Below are 23,548 nucleotides of genomic sequence, written 5' to 3' on the forward strand. Positions count from 1 at the left end.
CGATCGGCCATCACGAGTGAAGCGCTTGGCCTAAATGACGAATTCGCCATCGTCGTCCGAATTGATCTCGTCGTGCAGCTCGGTCTTGCTGATGCGCAGGGTGTCGTAGTGCGGCGGCGGAGTGCCCGGCACGTCCGGCTGCTGCTCCGCTGCCGCTGCGGGAGGCTGCGCCGCGCTGCCGTTCGCCTCGGGAGCCTCCCCGGGTGGCCCCCGCTCCTCCATCTCGAAGCCCGAGTTCCCCTGGCCCTGAACGATGGAAGAGAGCGTGGGCGGCTCGTCCGAGTAGCGTGGCTTGCGGCTCGTCTTGCGGCGCTCGCGCACGTCGTTCGACGCCTTGATCATGCCGATCCACACGCAGTCGATGATGATCTCGATGAACTCGATGATGCACAGCACCGAGCCGCCCATCCAGAAACCAAACTGCCCACCCAGGTTGGACAGCAGGGTGACGATCTGCAAGCGGGGCGAGGTTGACGGCGGGCGACAGTGTGAAATCGAGAGCGGTGCGTCCCGTTCGCACCTGTTACAGTATTTGTCGTGTGCAGTCCATTGCTGTATGAAAGCCTCTCCACGTTGTGTCAGATATGCGGTAAGTTTGCACACACTTCACCACCTGGTGAGTGCGAGTTAGTGAAGTTTTGGTTGGGGGGGGGGGAGCAGGATTGGTTCTGACATTCTCCAGTTCGTGACTATGGTCAAACTTCCCCCATGACCAATAGAATGGAGAGGCCTTTGCATTTGTATACACAGTAGCAATGGTTATTTTTCGATATTGCCCATGCACGTATTGATTCACATCCCCACCAATTCGATGAATTGTCAAAAATCAGGGCTGCAATTCAAAATGCCATTCCTGTCTCATTTTGAGTGTCTCATTTGGAGCATTTATAATATTTTTCACGTTTTGCTTGTACAATTTTGTTTGGATGGGGATCCAGACATTGGTTGTTTCGCACTGCATTCACTGAAATGTAACATTTCCACGTCATGTGCAGCTCATGCAAATAAGTGAATCCCGCATGGATGGTTCTATGCAAGCAACATCTGCGGAAGACGTTTACATCCATGAACATGCCAAGGTGCTCCTTAACGTTACAATAAATAATTCACCGTTTGTGCTGGCGACTCAGATATTGTCATGGAGTTGAATTCTTGAAAGAACAAGTTCAGCTTTATGATGTCCTGCCTAAAGACAAAGGCATAAGGCAGAATCAGTGTTTGTGTTAATGCTGTGAAATTAAATATTTAAAAATTACACATTAGAGGATGCGACACTTTTCCTGTTTTCGGTTAAATATCCTACTAAGTAGACTAGATTGAAGTTTTATCGCATTTATCATTTGACAGTTTATATTATACAGAACTCCTGTGATCCGCGACCCTATTACCCACCACCACTGCTGTTTTCCATGGTAGTGGAAAGGTTAATAAAACTCCTGGTAGTTGTGGTCCTATTCTTCCTATTATCCACCGTCACCCACAAAACTGCCCCAAGTACATTGCGGAGAGGCATCCAATTACCAAAATTCCGTCTCCAATAATTTTAATTAATCTCCTCCACATGATGACGGATAAAGAGCAGTTCTGTATATGACATATGAACATTTGGCGAATGCACATTTCCTTATATACATATATAAAGGGAAACTCTATGTTAATTAATGAAAGGCAAGACTGTTTCTCACATCTAAAATGTTGTTTTCTTGGAGGGTGTGCACTAATTATCATTAGAACAGGCATCAAGAGGCTTAGAAAACAATTCACTCCTCGGGCGAATGTGGTTGGTTTTTATCGACACAAGCTAATTGGAGCATTTATAAAGTACCACACTTTGCAATTTGCACACTTTGTATTTACTACCTGCTGACATTGTGCTTTCTTTCCTTTGATAAGATATGGAAAATCCAATCCTGCAAAATACAATTCTTCAGTTAGAAACTGCAGAAGAATGCTCAGGGAATGTATACTTTTTTACAAATAACAAGCAGCGACCCCCGGTGCTATGCAACTGAAAATAACAAACATCTCTACATTTTTATTTTAATACTCTTCTCACAATTCTGTACTCGGAGCACTATTTTTTATGACATAAAATGCCAAAGGTCGTAGAATTTCAAGAATATCCTTGCGAGACAATTACATTAATAGGAGCACAAATTGAAAAGTTAGAACCATTTCATCAAATGAGCCACGGTCAGTCTTCTGAATTTTTTCCTCCCACCTTTATTGGTGTCAATATCTATTCTATGTCAGTTTAACACGTAGTAGTAGTCGTAGTAGTAAGCTTTTGCGACCAATATCATCCACAATGCAGCTTTTTTGGGTTAGATCGTGTAAATATAAATGTGTCGTTAAACCCACCACCACCCGACACAGCCACTTAGTAAGGTTCGTCACGTAAACAGAACATCCCAATTCGTTACGAGTAACACATCGGTGTGCTGTGCTGGTAACGAATTGGCACGTTCTGTTTACGTGACAAACCTTACTAATTGGCTGTGTCAGGCGGTGGGCGGTTTAACACATTTATATTTACGCGATTTAACAAAAAAAACCTGCATTATGGATGTATTCCATGTATTTCTAAATTCTTCCACCAGTTAAATTCGATGTTTGTTACACGGAAAATCCGGTTTATCCAGTTACTCAGCTAGTTCCGGTGACAATGACTCAGCATCCCTGAACAATAGAATGCTTGTTGGGGTGGAGAAGATCCCAGCCAACAGCCAGCCAGCCAGGAAACTCGACGCATATATCATTTTAAATAATAGTATCATAATGCGTAATGGAAATATGCATTTACCTCCGAAGATTGCGATGGCCAGTCTGACATGCTGATGCTCATTTTGTATTCACTTTCACTGTGCGTTAAGGAGCAAGAAAACATGTTAAAAGGAGACAGTCAAAATACATTAAGTATTATTTTTGTATAATTTTGAAACAATGTATTATTGTTTGATTGCTTATATTATAATAATTAATATATTATTGTTGCACAGCTTGGATGGATTTTCTAGTGGTCAATACGGTAAAGTCACGTAGAAATAAGCAGATTAGCATGCCCACAGGGACTGTGGATCAAATTGAAATAATAATAAAATAAAATTACATAATAGCATACGACGTTTCGATTGCAACGCAAGCAATCATCATCAGGTATAGAAGATCTAAATTTATGTGTCTTTGCGTTGTCTCTGTTTGTGTCTCCGTGTATGTGCCGTGTCTCTCTCTCAAATGTCACACTTAACTGAAGTTTGTGTCTCTATGTTGTCTCTACCTGTGTTTTTGCCTCTGTGTCTCTCCATCTCTCTGTGTTTTCCCTCTCTCTCTTAAATTTAGCTCTTCTGTACCTGATGATGACTGCTTGTGTTGCAATCGAAACGTCGTATGCTATTATATAATTTAATTTTTATTATTTCTACGTGACTTTACAGAAAAAAACAGAGTAATTCCTGCAGTTATGAAAGCACCAGATCAAGTTATTGTAGTTTGTTAAATATGTAGGATATTGTAAATAATCACTTTCTTTATTTAACCAGGAAGGCCTCACTGAGTCTAAGGACATCTTGTTTGGGAAGCTCATGCATTCAGGTGTTTGTTCAATGCCATTAATGAGTAATTTGCATATGGAAGGAAAACAGATGGTGTCAATATTCCATCGCTGTACTGCCATCTGTTAGTCACATTGCAGCCCAGTCTAATAACATTCCCATTTGCACATTTACTGTTAAATCAGCCAAGTCATCGATGGCACCGCTATTGGTAGACGTGTGATGTGTTTTAAGTTGAATGCTGTTCAAACTCATCCGCACCTCTGATGAGCACGACTGGCTACGTACGGTGCAAAATAAGTTCAATATAAATACGTACGTCCGTCCGTCCTGATCAATTAAACAAGCATACCCAGTGCGGAATTTGTGGATTACGGCATAACCATCATTTTCTACAGATGTTCACAGATCCGACCTTATCACATATCCGCCTATCAGTCCCCAACAAGCCGGCTACACTACACTGTGCTGTACTCGGTTACCCTTCTTACATGCACGGTTGCTTGCAGATGGTGTAACAGTCCATATCTTCTTCAACAAACTGCTCGTACAGCTTGTAATAGCAGTATCCTACAGGGTACACGCACACAGAAAAATATATGTCGTAAGACTTCCCTTTGCACGATGGCTATCCGTGTACCGAGTAACACAATTGTGGGGGGCGAGCAACTCTCGCAGCTTACGCCAGCCAGTGAAGTTCTGGTTCTGGCAGTACTTCTCCCCTGGTGGCAGAGGGTACAGGTAATAGCCACAGCCACACATCTCGATCATCTTGGTCTGAAAGCAGGAGCGCAGGCAGGCCTGTTGAAACAAGACGGGGAGGGGGGGGGAAGATGCACGCAATCAGTTTGTGGTCCTTCCTCCACAACTCCGATTAGCAACTCCGATTAGCACGGTAGGCTATGCACAGTCGCGGAAGAATTCCAACACGCAAAGATACTTCGTGAGTTTTTCAAAGCAAATTATAAACACTTACCTTCATACGCTTGGTGTTATGCCAATTGAAAAGTTTTTTTTGCTCAACTAATCATGTAGTGGTGCTCCTCTCCCGTTTGCAGCCTTGAGCCAGTGATGGGAATTCCACATTCTTATACCGGGGGGACAGTGTGTTCATTGGACAACTGCTGTTGACTTTCCACAAAGCAGTATACATTTTATAGACCACAGAGGAATGATGACTTGAGTCGACCCTCCAACTGTGATTTGAACTCATAACCTTCTCATTGTAAACCCACTGCTGCTGTTCTACCCAGTAGGAAATAACGCAGTGAAGCCGATTGCCTTGATAGATGTAATCTTCCTGGAAGTATCAATCACCACTAACACATGGTAAAATGTGTCGCAATGTGTCCTGAGAAGAATGTATGCATGTTGAACTCTCGCACCGCGCTAATCGGAAGGTGCGGGGGGAAGGACAAAAAACTAAACACAAAAAGCAGTTCTAAAAGAAGTGAGTTTTCAATCAAGATTGAAAAGTGCAAAGCTGCAGTGGCTTTCTGATGTCGAAACAGCACTCCAGATGGCCACAAAAAGCTCATCTGAAAGCGCGCGATGCAGTGACCATCTTTGTTTAATGGCCAGCCAAAAACCACCCTGAAGATGGCCAGAGTTCGCAAGCAATAAAGGCAGTAAAAAAAACACCAAAATTACTCTCGAATGTCTCACGTGCTCAGTGCATACCTGAACACTGTAGGCAGTGCCGTTGTAAAGATTCGTTATTGGCAGATCTGTGCCGTCCATGGTGCAGTCGCTGTATGGAGCACCTTGTCTTTGTAGTTGACCCTGGAGAGTAGGATTATGAAATCAGATGCGATCATCAGCGGACATTCATTTCTGTACCATGAAGAAGGGCCATTGCCCAAAAGTTGCCTATGTTAAATTCATCCTCTTTCAAGCAGTGTTATTGACGAATATGTTGTTGGTGTTGTTGTTAATTGTGCTTATGCACCGCTGCCAACACAGCAGCACCACCAAATAATGTGGCTAAAATTAAGGGTGGTTTATGGCGTATATATTTTTTTATGTTATATCTCAATTATGTGAAAACGGTGTGTACGGCAAATTATCCGTTTCTTCTTTTTTACTTGTGTGTTCCTTACCACTTCAATCCCCACAGAGGTCTCAACACCGGTCTTGACGAAGACACCCAGGTCGCTGAGGAAGGGGTAAGTGTTCTGATCATGCACCATGATTACAGCTCCCGCGATTGTGGTCAAGAATGGGATGTATTCATCTTGATCAATGCTGAGCACCAGTTTCAAACCTGAAAGACAACATTTTGAGTCGACACCAGAGGGCAAATGCTTTACAATTCCAGCTGTTCTTAATCCACCAAAGGAAGAAGGCCTACCCATATTCCACAACACTCGTCAGTGCAGGTTCGTGAAAAGGGCAGGGTAGAGGGGGGGCAGGACTGGGTCTGGATAACTATTCCCATCTCAACTTGTTTTGTCCTCGTGATAATGTGGTGGTGGTGTGTAGGAATATAGGATACAACAATATAGGATTATTATGGAGAGGCATACTTTCTCGTGGTAGTGCCTTATGCCAATAATCCCGTATCCAAGGCAGCCTAGCAGCGTTCTAGAAAAGACTGAGTGAGAAATTAAGCCCTGCTCGTGTCACGCATGTTAGCCCAGTCAGGAATTGAACTACGGTCGCTGGGTTCATCGTGCATCTCGCTCACCACTCTTCCGCTTCTCAGTCCCGTAGTTCCGTTACAATGCAATTCAATAAATATACTGTTGCACAGGCTAGACGTTTGTAAAAAAAAACTTACCGTACTCAACCCCAGGGTTGGACACCTGCATCACTGTTTCGTTTTCACCCCAGTTGAAGATGAAGCAGTTGCCATACATTGGGTGGAAGAAGGTTGTGAAGTTTCTGCTCATTGAACGTGAAAAAAACATTGCCAAGGAAATAAGAATTAACGTGGAAAATTATTTTCATGCAGTCGCAAAACATTGTTGGCTTTACGCAAGACAATGCACGATTGTGTATTGTGACAAGCCGACATTTCGATGTATTGTTTAAAGGAAGCCAATTCGATTAATTGCATTTAGACTGCTTTGGGGACGATGTGCAATGGGAAAAAGATATCTCACGTGGCACTGCACGTGTCGCTGCTGAAGAGACACGATCGGATCAGTTCGTCGCCACTGGAGCTCAGGTTCGATTTCTCCTCGGTGGAGAGATTTCCCAGCAGGCTCAGCAGGTTGAAGTGGAACCACTGCTTCACAGCAGTCATCCCCGAAAGGTACTCGCTGTAAAAGCACTTATCACCTGCAGAGTCGCACTAAAAAAACAGGACAGCACGCTGTATAGTGAGGGAAAAAAGTATTTTATCCCCTGCTGATTTTGTACATTTGCCCACTGACAAAGAAATGATCAGTCTATAATTTGAATGGTAGGTTTATTTGAACAGTGAGAGACAGAATAACAACAAAAAAATACAGAAAAATGCATGTCAAAAATGTTATAAATTGATTTGCATTTTAATGAGGGATATAAGTATTTGACCCCCTCTCAATCAAAAAGATTTCTGGCTCCCAGGTGTCTTTTATACAGGTAACAAGCTGAGATTAGGAGCACACTCTTAAAGGAAGTGCTCCTAATCTCAGCTTGTTACCTGTATAAAAGACACCTGTCCACAGAAGCAATCAATCAATCAGATTCCAAACTCTCCACCAAGGCCAAGACCAAAGAGCTCTCCAAGGATGTCAGGGACAAGATTATAGACCTACACAAGGCTGGAATGGGCTACAAGACCATTGCCAAGCAGCTTGGTGAGAAGGTGACAACAGTTGGTGCGATTATTCGCAAATGGAAGAAACACAAAAGAACTGTCAATCTCCCTCGGCCTGGTGCTCCATGCAAGATCTCACCTCGTGGAGTTGCAATGATCATGAGAACGGTGAGGAATCAGCCCAGAACTACATGGGAGGATTTTGTCAATGATCTCAAGGCAGCTGGGACCATAGTCACCAAGAAAACAATTGGTAACACACTACGCCGTGAAGGACTGAAATCCTGCAGCGCCCGCAAGGTACACGAGTGCTTTGGATTACAAACACGTTTCTGGAACGAATTATGCTCCAAATCCAAGGTTTTACTGTATTCTCTTGGGGGGGGGGGGGGGGGCGCTCTCGGAATAAACTAAAAACTCTCTCAGAGCTATGTACACTCCACCACCCAACACAGAGTTCCCTAGTGGAGGTCCCTCTGCCGTATGTATGTGTAGTGACTGACCCAGAGGCACTATTGTAGGAGGCGCTCTGTTTATTAACATGACCTAATAGTTAACACTTAGTAACTACGATTCCCAGTCAGGACAGCTGGTAGACTGCCTGACTGGCGACGCCGAGATGGTGAAGACGGAGACGACGGTGAAGACTCCGGCAGCGGCACGGCGGGGATCCCCCCCCCCCCACTCCACACGACAGCCACGAGGTCCCCTCCCGGGGCCCCTCTTATACTGTCAGCGTGGCCTGGCTCCGCCCCCGGCCACGCCCCCTTTTGGAACCTACTAGCGGGTTCTCGATGTGCCCCTTCCGTAACCTTTCCCCTAGATCCCTCTCTGGTCTACCACGTGGCCTGCTGTTAGTCAGGGCTGCTGTAAGCTGCAGATCCCCTTCCCTGCCAACAGCCAGCACTATGCTGCTACTTGACCGATTCTATGTCACTACAAATGTATGCACGTGTGTATGTTGATCTTTTTTCGCATCGTACGTAGCCACCCGTGCTTATCGGAGGTGCCAGTGGCGTGAGCGGTATATATTCCAGGGATGGATAAACCGCAGCACGCGCTTTCTGGGCGATTGAAAAGCGGCTTGGTGGAGATGCGGCTCATTTCAAATGTTGCATGAAACAGGAAAGCTCTGCCAAAGTGGGACCTGACCCAGGGCCATTGCCCTCTGGCAGCAGAACCAGACATACTCCCAAGGCGCTCTTGCAGAAGCCCAAGTAAAAAAACTCCACGTATACCAGTGGAAACTAAACTTAAACAATTTGTTTTTTTTACCAGGCCCATTGAGCTAGAAGAGCTCTTTTTCAGAAGTGACCTGCCCACAAATGATAGCTCAACGAAGTGGCTTATCACGTGATAATTTATAGCAGCCAAATACTCGAGGAGCCTGGTGATTCTAAATGTGAAGGTAAACCCCAGAGGACCCAGAGAGAAACCTACACGAACACAGGGAGAGAGACACGCAAACTCCAAGTATACATTCGTCAGCGTCGGGATCGAACCCACGTCCTCCTGTATACCAGGCAAGGTAGTTTACATCTCGCCACCATGGCACTCCAAGTGACAAACTCACGTGAGTTGCAGTTCTCAGCCACATGAATATTTCAGTATGCGGTTCATAGGATCAGAAATTTTTGGACACCCTTGGTATATTCAGAAACTTTGTAGAGTACCTATATGAAAAACTCTGTTGTCTACGGTGTGGGTCTCAATGCCAACTGCAGCTCGACTGCACATCTGCCAGACATAAATGTCAACTACTCGCGCAGCAAATGTGCAGACACAGCAGAGTTTCTTTTCAATGATCTCACCAGTCGGAAACCGATCCTCACGTCCTTCCCCAGGTGAGGAATGAGCGACGAGGTGGCGTCCGTCACAGCTCTCTCGGGTGGCACGGACACGGTGTCTATGGAGCCGTTGATCAGGTGTCTCTTCTTGCTCACCACCTCCGTCACTACCGTGCGGTTGGGGTCACGCCTGTCGATCAGCACCAGAGGAATCTCCTGCCATGGCCCCACGGCGTACGAGGTGTCGTAAGCTGACGGAGTGCTCGAGTCGGTGTAGTTGTACAGGGTTTGGAGCGCTACGCGTGTGTAGGCCTCCAGGTCCTTGATTTTGTCCTTCATGGAGCTGTACCTGCAGAACGTACAGCGGCACGCACGCTGTTGAAGCCCCAGATCGCACCACTTCCACCTAACACACTAGAATGCAGGAAGTGTTGAGCAAATATGAACAACTGCAATATGGGAAACCTCCTCACAATTTGAATTCGGCCATTAACGAGAAATGAATGTTACTCATTATGATGTTTAAATGCATGGGATAATTTTCATCCTTAATGCTGAAATATTACCGGAAAACTACTCAACTTAGATTTCGATTTAATGATTTCGTGACGGCAGGGATTCATATTCTTGGTTCTTTCGGTAAAGTCACAGTCACACAGAACAGACATACAACACGTCGTGAGAATTTTATTGTAAAAATTTCATTATTATTGTATTATTTCCCTTCTACGTGACTTCACCGAAAGAACCAAGAATACTCAACTTAGGTTACACACAGCACTCATCACTCCCTACTGAATATTTGACTAGAGTGGAGCCCCTGTGGGTAAACAAGTGTAGCTATAATAATTCTAAATAATCATTTTCTGAGATTAATTAAGTAAGCGCTCGTGCGTATACAGGATTTGAGTATAACCACTCTTAACTCAACACCTAAAATGCACAAGTGCAGGGCGTGAATAGAACCCCTCCACTCGAGAACCTGGCCTTTGTTGGGCCACGTGGCCTCACAAGCAGTCTCCACCGGTAATCTACCTGTAAGCGTTCAGGTTGCACACAGTGACGGCAGGGAAGTTCATCCTCTGGAATCCCATGTTGACCGAGACGGAGACCCCGTAGGACAGGTACGCCTGGAAGAGAAGCACCCACTGCCAGAGGACGACGCCCAACATGATGATGGTGATGAGGAACCACAAGACCCGCTTCTTCTTGCCGTACACGACAATGCGCTTGCATCCGTGCGTGTTGGTGTTCATGCAGTACCAATAGAGCAGCTCCGACACCGACGCCACGGGGCCCTTCTGCAGCCGGTGCAGGGATCGCGTAAGGTACTTCCGGATTTTCATGTTGGCCATCGTGAGTGGGACCTTAAAAATTGGAAAACATTCAAGCGGGTGACTGCGGTGACCCAGAACAGACATACAACGTATAACGACGCAATGTCCTATACACAAATACGAAGGAGACATCCTGGCGATCCACTCCGCTGCTCCTGACACAGTTGTCCGGCTTGACCACCTGAATGTGAAATTGCAGTTTTTGCTCAGTATCTAAATCAGCCATACGAAAGAGGTGTGACCTTGGGATTTTGTACATTCATCTAGCAGCTATTTGGTTACTGAGTTGCTTGTTATCCACCATTGACTTGTGCCATATACACGACCGTGTACTCTCGTATGTGATGGTCTTCACAACACGGCAGATGTAAAGGAAGGTGCAGACCTGCAATTACTCACACCACTGCTGGTGAAAGGGCATCCTCTAGAAAGTCCCTCTAAAGAGTGTTTGGCCTACTCTTCCACACTTGCCAGACGTCTTTAAAGAGGTCAGTTACCCATACTTTACCCCACCACATGCTACCTGCCGATCAAACGACTACTCAACACAGAACATTGCATTAAATGAAACGTACATTTTATTTTATCTGACCATTAACAATGTATAGAAGTCAACAGTAGAATTACACTACGACACCTTGAGATTCTGCTACATATTAATACCATTGCATATATCCACTTAGCTTCTGTGTGTTTTTTTATTGCAGGAAATTAAATATGAACCACACAAGGAGAATAGAATATGAATAACCCAACCGGTATTTGATATCCATTGTAATTTATATGACTACATTAACCGCCCCCCCACTCGGCCTTCGGACCTGATTGGCTCACAAGTAAAGAAATCACATTTATCCCCTCTATTTAAGAACGAAACAGGAGGATTTCTCCACAAATCTGGCTTTCGCCTGATGATATTAATTGTAATTACTGGCGAAACGTCGTACTCGAATTGTAAATGTTGTGGGTTTACTCTCCAACACGCCGGTGTGCTGTACTAGTAACGAATTGGCATGTTTTATTTCCGTGAAAAACCTGACTAATTGGCTGTGTCGGGTGGTGGCGGGTTTAACGACGCATCTGTGCTTACGCGATCTAACCCAAAATAACCTCTTATGGAAAATATTGGTCGCGATCGCCGTGTTAAGGAGAATATATGAGACGGTACAAGCTGATGATGCCCCATAGCCGAATAGCATTCATTTAATGTGGTCAGATCAGCCTGGCTGACCTCTATGCGAGCTGATGTCACCATGCGAAACCCACCATGGGTTTACATAGGAACCATGCATTGCTTACTATACCCTGAGTATCAAGGTTCTTCAGGGCAGAAACAAGTGAACTCAAATGACCCAAGGGCCTGGTCTGAAGGACAATTGCCTGCAATGCCAGCCAATTAACCGCAGGCTGCATTCTTTAAAGGACCTCTGAGTAACAAGTCATTTTAAATGCACGCCGTTGGAGTGGCTTGCGTCTCGATTATCCTGCCTCCACTTTGCTGCCAAGATTGTAGCCTCCTGCCCGCAGCCCCTGGTTTAAAAACGAGTCGCTCTACCGCAGTCAAACAAAGTTTCGCTAAATGCCAGCCGACCGATTGCTAAAGGAGCACGTCAAGCCACATCGCTGAACGCAAATCGGCGTGCCTATCTGTTATGATTGATGAGGATTAACTTAACTTCGACAGGGTGATAATAGCAGCACTGCCAACACTAAAGCGCAACTGCTTCCGCAGTAATCGGTAGCCGATTTGTCAAATTTGTCTATGGGTCATTAGTCACACTTTCTACGGAAGGCGAATTACTCGGTTCACTGATGATGGGATCTTTATCAGTGTTTAACGCGAGACTTAAATACATTTAGTACCATGGGACCCTTTTTGCCAGTATCAAAGTATGAAATATAACAGTAGGTTTCACCATTTATGGCTATACAACAGGATGTGTTAAGATGTTAAAACACCAACTAGATACCTTTTGCAAGGCATCAAGTCTGCATTAAACACACGGACTTGAACATGCAAACATGCTCTGATAATAATATACGCATTGTCTTTTAAACTGATTGGCCTCCACCAGAGGCAGACCTCTTTATGCCAATCCGTTACAAATGTAGTGGATTAACACGCGCATACAGGGGGAAATGGTAAAGACGCGCGAGTTATGGACAGTGGGGTTACGTCGGGCCGGCCAGGTGTGGCGGCGGGGAACTGTGCGGTAATGACGGGCCAATTAAGCTGGAGAGCGATGTACGGCTGTGATTGGCTGGAGTTGTTGTCAAGGGCGGAGTGGCGCCGGGATGTCTGGGAATAGAGGGGGGCAAGTAACAGGTGCGGGGGCACGCGGGGCGTCGGTGGCACGCGGCCTAATTCATTGGTTGGTAATGAGAACGGGGATATGTTCGGGAGACGGGAAGAACGGGGGGAGTTGTGGTTGGGACTGGAACGACGCAGGTGTGAGAGAAACGGGGAGAAGACATAGGAGACAGAACAGCTAGCAGTGGAGCAGAGACAAGCAGAGACAATGAGTGACTGAAAGGGATAGAGACAAGCAGAGACAAGGAGCGACTGAGAGCGATAGAGAGAAGCAGAGACAGAGTGAGACAGAGGGAGGCAGAGAGATACAGAGTGAGAGACGGAGAGAGAGACAGAGACAGCGAGCGATGGAGACAGAGACAGCAAGTGATGGGGAGAGACAGGGACAGCGAGTGATGGAGAGAGGGACAGAGACAGTGAGTTGACGGAGAGAGACAGTGGGAGACAGGGGAGGAAGCAGAGCGAGCAAGATGGGCGGAGCGTGGCGAGTGAGCTGCGGCAACAGAGGAACTGTGAAGTTACAGACGTAATGTGGGGAGTTGTAAAAAAGTGGTGTCGGAGAAAAGAATAAAGTTGTCCGCGTGAAGTCGACCACTACATTTGGTGTAAGGAGTGACTATGGGGCCACGCCGACATGTCAAAGAAGTCGGCAAAGCGGAAGAACGTGCCGACGGACTCGTCCGACGACAGCAACGACGTGGACGTGATTCCCGCGTCCGGCCAAGAAGGTGTTGCTCCCCCGGCGGACACCTGGTCGACCAGGTGTCTGCGGGGCGGGAGGACGGGCCGCGCGGGGCCGAGACCCCGGGGCCGGCTCGTGAATGGAGGGCCCTCATGACCCAGTGGGAGACCAGGCTGGCGACGCTGACGGAGGCGTTCGACCGCTTTATGGCAACGGAACAGGCGTTGCCGACGGTGCCGACGGTGCCAAGCCAGCCCACGGCCGTTCCCGCACCACCGGAAAGCGCCGACGACAGAGCCGCACCTCCCGCGGCGCTGCCAGTGGAATCGGGCGCCGATGGGGCGCCAGGGTCACCACCCTCGGGTTCAAAACGGCGGCTTCACGTCCAACGCTTCGAGGCCAAGGTTGGCGATTGGACGGCATTCACGTGACGGTTCCGAGCGGCGTATCAATCACTCGAATGGACGGAGAGTGACGCGCTGCGGACCCTACCGACTGCCCTCGATGACGACTCGCTGGCGATGTTCAACGGGATTCCGGCCACTGTTCGGTCAATGCTGGCGGGGGTATTCGCAGCGATGCAGGTCGTGTACGAGCCGCGTTCGGTCGCCAAACGTAAATTTCAGCAAAGGAAGCAGGAGGGCACGGAATCTCCCCTCGCATTCCGCATCGCTGTTGGCCCTCGCACAAGCAGCCTACCCGGCGATGGACCAGGCGGCCGTAGACTCTCTGGCCCAGGAGAAACTATTGCTGTTGGGAAAGGAGCAACGTGTCGTCCTTTCGTTACCCGACAGCAACAACGACGACGAAATGTCATCTCTACAAATCGCCAGGAACATTCAAGTCAACCTGGACCTCCGCGATGAACCAACGGCGGCGGGGGCACAGCCTCTGATGGTGAGCGCCAACGTGTCTGGGTGCGCGGTGGAGCTGGAGGAGCCGCCACCGGCTGCAGTAGCGGCCGGATTGCCACCTGCGGCCATGCCACGTCGCCCCACGATGTACGGAGGTGGCGCGCAGCGGGCGTGCTACGAGTGCCGACGGCGAGGATACCTCGCCTGCGACTGCTGGCGGCGCAGAGGTGCTTTTCCAAGGGCGCCGACCGACTACAACCAAGGATTTCCCCCGCTCCGAGGTTCCCAGACAAGTCACGATGCATTCAATACACGGCCGCTTTCCCCACATCACCCATCCGCGCCACCTCACCTTGTAACCGCTCATTCGTACGAATCGCACAGCCAGGTTGTGTGGGGCGCATTGGTGCATCGCGTTTTGGGTGCCGCGCCGGGCTCGTCGGACGTGATGGTGCTTGTTCAAGGAGTGATGGTCAGGGTCATTGTCGATACCGGGGCTTCAGCGACCCGCATCTCCTTACAGACCTTTTGTTCGTTGCCAACCTCGCCCCAGGCCCTGGAACCGGCTGACGGGCCGTGCATAGCGGCAAATGGGGGTAGCCTCGGGATTTTGGGCCGCATGCTCGCAACAATCCAGATCGGGGAGGTGTGTGTGACGGGATACATTTTTGTTTCCACGGCCTTGGCGGTGCCGTGTTTGCTGGGTACGGATTTTTTGCAGAGGATGCCGCTCAAGATCTCCATAGAGAGGGGTTGTTTGGAATTGCCGTCTGGGAAATGCCTTAAATTTTTGGGTACCCCGTCTAAATTCGCGGTGGCGAACGCTGTGGTGCAGGCCGTGGTTAGCCGCACCATGCATGTTCCGCCTGCCACGCAGATGCTCGTGCCGCTGCGCTTCAAAAAAAGCTTGCCCTTAGATGATCCGGGCAGGGGTATATTGCTGACACCTTCCAACGCTGTGTCACGGACGCCCACCTTGGTCGGGGCTTTAAAGATGGTACCAGCGAATTGCGACCCCATTATACAGATTGTCAATGTGGGGCACGAGCCCACTGTCATTCAAGAGGGTACCACGCTAGCGCATGCGACGGCAGCGCCGGGTTCGGAGGGGGAGGTGTGCTTGGCAACGAGTGTGGGAGATGCATTGCCGTCGAGCAACGATGAACCAGACTGGTTGCGGGATCTGTACATGCAGAACATCGAGCTGACGCCTGTGCAGCGGTCGCGTCTCTATGGGCTGCTTGTGGAGTTCAGAGATGTTTTCAGTTCGGGAAAATATGATGTTGGTCGTACGTCCCTGTTGCAGCATCACATAGAAACTAGAGATGCACCTCCGATTCACCTAAATACCCATCGCATGAGTCCGCTGGAAAAGGATTGTATTCGGCAAATCGTGGATTAAATGTTGGAACAAGAGATCGTTTCTCCTTCCTCCAGCCCGTGGGGGGCTCCCATCATACTGGTTAAGAAACGTGACAGGTCCCTGCGATTTTGCGTCGACTATCGCAAACTCAATAAGATTTCCATTGCGGATGCGTACCCGCTCCCACGCATTGATGATACGTTAGACGCCCTGTCTGGCGCGAAGTTTTTCTCGACCCTCGACCTCTTGTCGGGCTTTTGGCAATTGCCCTTGGACGAGGAGTCTAAGCCAAAAACCGCCTTCCGAACACCACAGGGATTCATATTCTTAGTTTTTTCGGTAAAGTCACGTTGAAGGGAAACAACAAAATAATAAAATATATATAAAACAATAAAAAAATTCTCACGACGTTTCGACCATAACTCAAACGGTCGTCTTCAGGTGTGTTGGTTTGCATAAATTTATTTTTAAACGGCGCATTTATTTATTTATAAAAACGTTAGCGCCACGCGCAACGATTTGGCAGTTTATTTAGGACTAGTCCATCTATATTCTGAAAAGAGTAGGGGGGAGACGAAATTTGTTATAATGTATGCTGTCTGAAAGCCACTGTAAGCGTGAACAATCAATTAAGACCTGAAATGGTTTATCAAATCTTTCCAATGATTGCTAAGATAGAATCCATCTTCTCGGTTGAAATTGTCTCTGTGCTTGTATATGTGGATAGCCTCATGAACGAATCTCTCATGGAAGCCAGATGGTTTACACAGAACCTCTGTCTTGGAAAAGTCAATGGCATGTGAGCCTACTGAATTAGAACAATGATCTGCCACGGCCGAGGTGTTGGTCCTACCGTGTTTAAGGTCTGCTTTGTGTTCACGAATGCGGTCCGAGACATGGCGTTTGGTTTCTCCAATGTAACTACTACCACAGAGGCAACTTAGTTTGTAGACACCAGGGTATTGTATGTCCGGAATCACATCTTTTACAGACGGAACCAGATCACGGATTTTATGTAATGTGTTGAAACGGACCTGGATCTTGTGTTTATTCAAGATTTTGGAGATCTTTTTTGTGATCCCTGCAATGTAGGGTAAAGTGATGGTTTTGAAAGGCTCCTCAAGAGGGTTCTTCTTCATGGTTTGAGTGATAGCTTTGCGGATTGTATAGTCAGAGTAACCATTAGCCCTAAGAGCTTGGTGTACGTGTTTGAGTTCACTGCTTATGTGTTCCTGGTCGGATATGCATTGGGCTCTATGATACAGAGTCTTGATGAGATAATTCTTCTGTGATGGATGGTGGTGGGAATCCGGTTTCAGATAAGCATCCGTATGGGTAGCTTTCCTGTAGACAGAGTGGCTCATTGAACCATCAGGTCTCTTTTTAATTAGGACATCCAAAAAAGGTATCTTGCCATCTATTTCGACTTCCATGGTAAATCTGATGGCTGGGTGTATGGAATTGATGTGGTCGAAGAATTGGTCTAGAGCAGGCCGGCCATGTGGCCAGATGACAAAAGTGTCATCCACGTACCTCTTCCATAAGGTTGGGCGCAGAGTGGCAGTCTGGATGGCTTCAATCTCAAATTTCTCCATGAAAATGTTAGCTATAACTGGAGAAAGGGGGGAGCCCATTGGGGTGCCCTCAGTTTGTTTGTAGAAAGTTCCATTCCAAGTGAAGTATGTATTGGTTAAACAGTGTCTCACCAGGGGGGGTACCTCAGTGTTTAGTCCTTGATGAACCAAGTCTTCAATGATTGCAATGGTGTCAGGTACAGGAACCTTGGTGAATAAGGAAACTACATCAAAACTGACAAGCAGGTCGTCTGGGGACAGGGAAATACCCTTGATTGTCGATACCAGGTGAGTAGAATTTTGTACCGCAGAGGCTTCCATGAGAGATTCGTTCATGAGGCTATCCACATATACAAGCACAGAGACAATTTCAACCGAGAAGATGGATTCTATCTTAGCAATCATTGGAAAGATTTGATAAACAATTTCAGGTCTTAATTGATTGTTCACGCTTACAGTGGCTTTCAGACAGCATACATTATAACAAATTTCGTCTCCCCCCTCCTCTTTTCAGAATATAGATGGACTAGTCCTAAATAAACTGCCAAATCGTTGCGCGTGGCGCTAACGTTTTTATAAATAAATGCGCCGTTTAAAAATAAATTTATGCAAACCAACACACCTGAAGACGACCGTTTGAGTTATGGTCGAAACGTCGTGAGAATTTATTTTTTATATATATTTTATTATTTTGTTGTTTCCCTTCAACGTGACTTTACCAAAAAAACTAAGAATATGAATTACTGCAGTCACGAAAGCTTTAAACCACAGGGATTGTTCCATTTTAACGTGCTCCCGATGGGGCTCCACTCTGCGCCGGCCACCTTCCAACGCCTGATGGAACTCGTGTTGTCCGGATTGCAGTGGGAGTCGTGCTTGATATATCTTGACGACGTCATTGTTTTCAGTCAAGATTTTGACGAGCATTTGCAGCGGTTGCGTGCCGTGTTTGGCCGAGTGCCATTTGCTGAGGACGTCTGTTAAATACTTGGGTCACCTTGTTAGCGCATCAGGAGTCGCCACCGATCCAGACAAGACGAGCTGTGTACACACCTGGCCGGTGCCAAAAACGGTTTCGGAAGTGCGTAGCTTTGTGGGCTTCGCGTCATATTACCGCCGATTCGTTAAAGATTTTGCCACAATTGCAAGGCTGCTGCACACGTTGACTGGTAAGGGTAAGAAGTTCCCTTGGGGTGGCGAGGAACAGCGTTCATTTGAGACACTTCGGGGTGCTTTGGCGGACACGCCGCCGCTTAGATATCCAGATTTCACGAAAATGTTTATCCTTGACACGGATGCCAGTGACACTGGCATAGGCGCCGTCTTGGCACAAAATGTCGACGGTGTTGAGAGAGTTGTGGCGTACAGCAACCGCGTGTTGTCTCCGGCTGAGCAAAAATATTGCGTGACGCACAGGGAGCTGCTGGCCATCGTGCACTTTGTTCGGCTGTACCAACCGTACTTGTATGGCAGGGAATTTTTGGTCCGCACTGACCACGCGGCGCTGCAATACTCCTTGCGGGTTGACCAGCCTTTGGGCCAGATGGCCCGTTGGCTCGAAATCCTGCAGGGGTATTCCTTTACGATCCAACATAGAAAGGGTACGCGTCATGTCAACGCTGACGCTTTGTCGCGGTTGCCGCAGCCGACAGGCTCGTGTCGGTGTGCAAAGGGCTCGCTGTGTTGTGGTCCACCGCTGCAGGACGTTCCGGCTATGGTCGTCGCGGTCGATTCGGTCACAGCAGAGGGGGTTCCCGCTGAGGGGTCCGGCATATTGGGGATGACGCTGGCCCATTGGAAGCGCCTACAAGTGGAGGACTCCTCCCTGGCCAGAATGAGACTTCGGGCCTCTCGTTCAAGGGGATCGGAGGATCGCCCCTTCCTTCGGTTTGTCGACGGTCTCCTCGTGCGCTGGGACGTCGAACTGCAAAAATTCTGTTTTGTGGTTCCGTTGGAGTTGCGAGGAAAGCTCATTCACGATACGCACAAGAAACTGATGCATTTGGGTGAAAAAAAAAACTGACTTTGGGGAAGGAGTTTTACTGGCCGGGCATGCATAATGATGTACAACAATTTATTAAGTCCTGCCACGAATGCGCACGGCGGAAAGCGCCGGCGCAACCCTATCGCGTACCATTGCAATCGATACGGGTTTCCCGTGTCAACGAAATTGTTGCCCTAGACATATTGGGTCCGTTTACCATCACCCCAAGGGGGCACAAATACTTGCTCGTGGGCGTCGAGTACCTCACTCGCTGGCCTATGGCATGGCCACTGGTGGCACAATCTGCGGGGTCGATCGCGGAAGCTTTCCTGCAAGGATACGTCCGTGATAAAGGTGCCCCGGAGCACCTGCTCACCGTTCAAGGCAAAAATTTCTCATCCCGGTTACTTTAAGAAGCGTGTGATTCACGAGGGACTAAAAAAATTCGGACGTCCCCGTACCACCCGCAAACCGACGGGATGGTCGAATGCCTGCATAGGACGCTAACGTTTATGCTATGCCAACAGGTCAACCCTGCGCAGAATGATTGGGACCTTTACGTTCCGGCAACCCTAGCCGCTCACAGGCTGGCCCCGCATGCCTCGACGGGGTACTCGCCCTTCTATTTAATGTACGGTCGGGAACCGGAGGCCCCGGCCCTGGTCAGATTGGGCGTGCAGGCGCGAGGAAAGTCGTCGGCGGTACCTGCTCCCATGCAGGTGGCATTGGACCGTCTGAAGGAGGCCAGGGAGGCCTCGTTTGGTAACACCGCGAGACGGCAAGCCGCCAAAGAACGGTTGCATGGCACACAGCCTCCTCGGGAGCCCTGGTGTGTGGGGGACAGGGCTTGGTTGCACTGCCCCATGGTGCCAGTGGGCAAGTCTCCAAAGTTCCATCGACCCTTGCAGGGCCCCGTCGAGATTGTGGAAACTCGTCGGGACCAGAGTGTACGGATTCGCTTTGGTTGCCGCATATGGCATGTTCACCCGTCACGCCTTAAGAAATTTGTACCTCCCTATGACGCGTCATCTCTCATCCCAAAGCGGCCTGTATTGGATGTGTCCGACGAACCTGTGGTACCATCGCATGTGAACGCGCCTCAGAAGACTGCCCCCCGTGTTCCTGCAGGACCGCCACTATTAATTCAGAGGAGGCTTTCTGGCAGATTTTCTGGCCGGAAGCCGGTTGGCCAGCCGCAACCTCGGAAGACGGCCCGGGACGCACAGGAGCGGGATGCGATCACGCCAGTGGATGATTGCTGTGACGAGGAGGGGCACGCGTCGAGGACAGGATGCAGCCCCGGGTTAACGAGGGAGCGTTCCCCGCCCTTGTCCCATGTTGACACATTCAGGGGTGATGGACCGGCCGCTGGAACCCGCTCCCGAGGAAGGACTTTCCATTGACAATACACCTCATACGGCTGCTGTACACACATCGTTAAGCGACGCCATTGTTGTTGATTGTTGTGTGATGTTATTGTTACTCACCACTGTTCAGATGTCGGATTGTTGTTGTAGCCGGGACGGCTAATTCTTTCATCACGGGGGGGGGGGGGGGGGGTGATGTAGTGGATTAACACGCGCATACAGGGGGGAATGGTAAAGACGCACGAGTTATGGACAGTGGGGTTACGTCAGGCCGGCCAGGTGTGGCGGCGGGGAACTGTGTGGTAATGACGGGCCAATTAAGCTGGAGAGTGATGTACGGCTGTGATTGGCTGGGGTTGTTGTCAAGGGCAGAGTGGCGCCGGGATGTCTGGGGATAGAGGGGGGCAAGTAACAGGTGCGGGGGGACGCGGGGCGTCGGTGGTACGCAGCCTAATTAATTGGTTGGTAATGAGAACGGGGATATGTTCGGGAGACGGGAAGAACGGGGGGAGTTGTGGTTGGGACTGGAACTATGCAGGTGTGAGAGAAACGGGGAGAAGACATAGGAGACAAAACAGCTAGCAGTGGAGCAGATACAAGCAGAGACAAGGAGTGACTGAAAGGGATAGAGACAAGCAGAGACAAGGAGCGACTGAGAGTGATAGAGAGAAGCAGAGACAGAGTGAGACAGAGGGAGACAGAGAGAGACATTGGTACGGAGAGGATACGGAGAGAGACAGGGAGAGATAAACAGAGTGAGACATAGAGAGCCAGAGTGAGACAGAGGGAGGCAGAGAGAGACATAGATACGGAGAGGGTACAGAGAGAGACAGGGAGAGATAATCAGAGTGAGTCATAGAGAGACAGAGAGAGACAGAGAGAGACATAGACACAGAGTACAGAGAGAGACAGGGAAAGATAGATGGAGTGAGGCAGAGAGAGACAGAGTGAGAGACGGAGAGAGACAGAGATGCAGAGTGGGAGAGAGACAGAGACAGCGAGCGATGGAGAGAGGGACAGGGACAGCAAGTGACGGAGAGAGGGACAGGGACAGCAAGTGACGGAGAGAGACAGAGACATCGAGCGACGGAGAGAGACAAGGACAGCGAGTGACGGAGAGAGACAGAGACAGCGAGCGACGGAGAGAGACAGAGACAGCGAGTGACAGAGAGAGGGACAGCGAGTGACAAAGAGAGACAGAAACATCGAGCGACGGAGAGAGACAAGGACAGCGAGTGACGGAGAGAGACAGATACAGCGAGTGACAGAGAGAGACAGGGTCAGTGAGTGACAGAGAGAGACAGAGACAGTGAGTGACAGAGAGAGACAAAGAGAGAGAGGGGAGAAAGTGGAGCGAGCGAGACGGGTGGAGCGTGGCGAGCGAGCTGCGGCAACAGAGGGACTGTGAAGTTAGAGACGTAATGTGGGGAGTTGTAATAAAAGTGGTGTCGGAGAAAAGAATAAAGTTGTCCGCGTGAAGACGGCCACTACACAAAGACAATGCTATATTATTATTATCAGACCATGGTTTGTTTTCAAGTTCACCACAAGTACGTGTGGTTAATGCAGATTTGATGCCTTGCAGAAGAAGGTATCTAGTTAGTGTTTGAACATCTTAACACCTCCTGTTTTAATGCTATTTAGTACGTTAGACTACTCCTGCTCCACGAGTAACGTTATTTCTTCTTGTTCCACGGCCCATATTTGAGTGTTAAAGTTTATTTAACGAGGTTCATCTCTTTAGCCCTTCAAGAACATTGTGCTAGAATGCTCACCAGTCATATACCGTATTAAATCATCCATACAGTCAATTCGTTCTGTAGTCGGTTTCGAAATGACACTGCCCACACCGAGCCCTCTAATTTTATTCTGGATCACCTTTCCAATTTACGTACGTACACACACACATACACACTATCTCTTTCAGCATCCTTCAATAATGTCATCGCGCGCGGAGTTCATTGATGTAAAGACACCATATGCATATTCATTATACAGAATATCCTTCACATGCATCTGGATGGCGTGCAGTAGAGTGCCATGCAGTATTTATATATATGCTGTACTATATAAATAACTTCGTAGAATCAAACACAAAAATCTTCGCCCGAGCCTTTGTTCGCATAGAGGCGAAAACTATGGCAGAACAACGCCGTGTAGGGCAAGAGGCAACACCGCCTTCTCGTGCAACATGCTCTAAGTCGGTTTAACATTCACGATCGTGCCACCCTCCCTCCAGTTCTTTGGCCTACTCTTCCCCCCCCTCCCCCACCATGAACACGGCCCCGTAGCCTCACGGGTGATGCCCCGCGTGTGACTGACGGAGCAATATTTGCGAGAGGCTCACCTCGGCGGAGCCGCGCGGTGCTGCTGAGTGGGTGCGGGATTCGTCGTCCTCTTAGCTCCCTCCTCACAGCGCTCACATCTCGCCCCGCTCCGCCAGACTCCGCCTGCCCGAGCCGCTGCTGCTGCTGCCGCTTGCGAGCGAGTGGAGTTGGGGGAGGGAGGGGAGGGAGAGGGGGGGGAGGGGAGGGAGAGGGGGGTGGAGAGGGGGGGGGGTCGCGCAGCTCTTCCTGCGCGCGCTGACGCCGGCCACGACAGCGGTCCACCCCAAGGTGTCGATTCCCGCTTCGCCACCGCAGGCAGCAGTGGGAAACATTTGAAGCGGTCCCGGCAACTCCTCCCCCCATCCCCCCATCCCAGGTGGACTCAGCGGCTGAAACGAGCACCTTGGTGTGCGCTGTGCGGTGAGGCGTCAGCGCTGGGGAGACCGAGGCGACCCGGCGTGGAGCTGGCTCCTACAGACCTCGTGTGCCATGCCGGCATTCATCGGCGGTTACTTGCGAACATCATTTGTCCCCGACAGTCTGTCCAGGCGATACGGTTGTACATCTTTGTCTTTTTTTGTTGTCTCTGCTGCCGCTACCACCGACACATGAGCGTGCTCGTACCACAATAAAAACAACTCAACACTTTCGTCGATAACGCTGTGG

General features: G+C 48.9%; 1 protein-coding gene across 1 annotated transcript; it reads right to left on the reverse strand.

Moving 5' to 3' along the window:
- On the reverse strand, nt 1-23,189 carry SCNN1B (sodium channel epithelial 1 subunit beta). The gene is made up of 13 exons (XM_032961318.2): nt 22,903-23,189; nt 10,119-10,450; nt 9,108-9,432; nt 6,656-6,846; nt 6,331-6,434; nt 5,651-5,814; nt 5,232-5,333; nt 4,235-4,352; nt 4,043-4,121; nt 2,804-2,861; nt 1,861-1,910; nt 1,111-1,186; nt 1-453 (listed from the first exon to the last, which is right to left on the reverse strand). The coding sequence occupies exons 2-13, from the start codon at nt 10,436-10,438 to the stop codon at nt 31-33; spliced, it is 2,010 nt and encodes a 669-aa protein (XP_032817209.1). The 5' UTR covers nt 10,439-10,450; nt 22,903-23,189; the 3' UTR covers nt 1-30.
- Nucleotides 23,190-23,548: the final 359 nt, after the last annotated feature.

This window comes from Petromyzon marinus, chromosome 26 (genome assembly GCF_048934315.1).
Source record: "Petromyzon marinus isolate PM22_M1 ecotype Great Lakes invasive population chromosome 26, UKy_Petmar_22M1.pri1.0, whole genome shotgun sequence".
Lineage (NCBI taxonomy): Eukaryota > Metazoa > Chordata > Hyperoartia > Petromyzontiformes > Petromyzontidae > Petromyzon > Petromyzon marinus.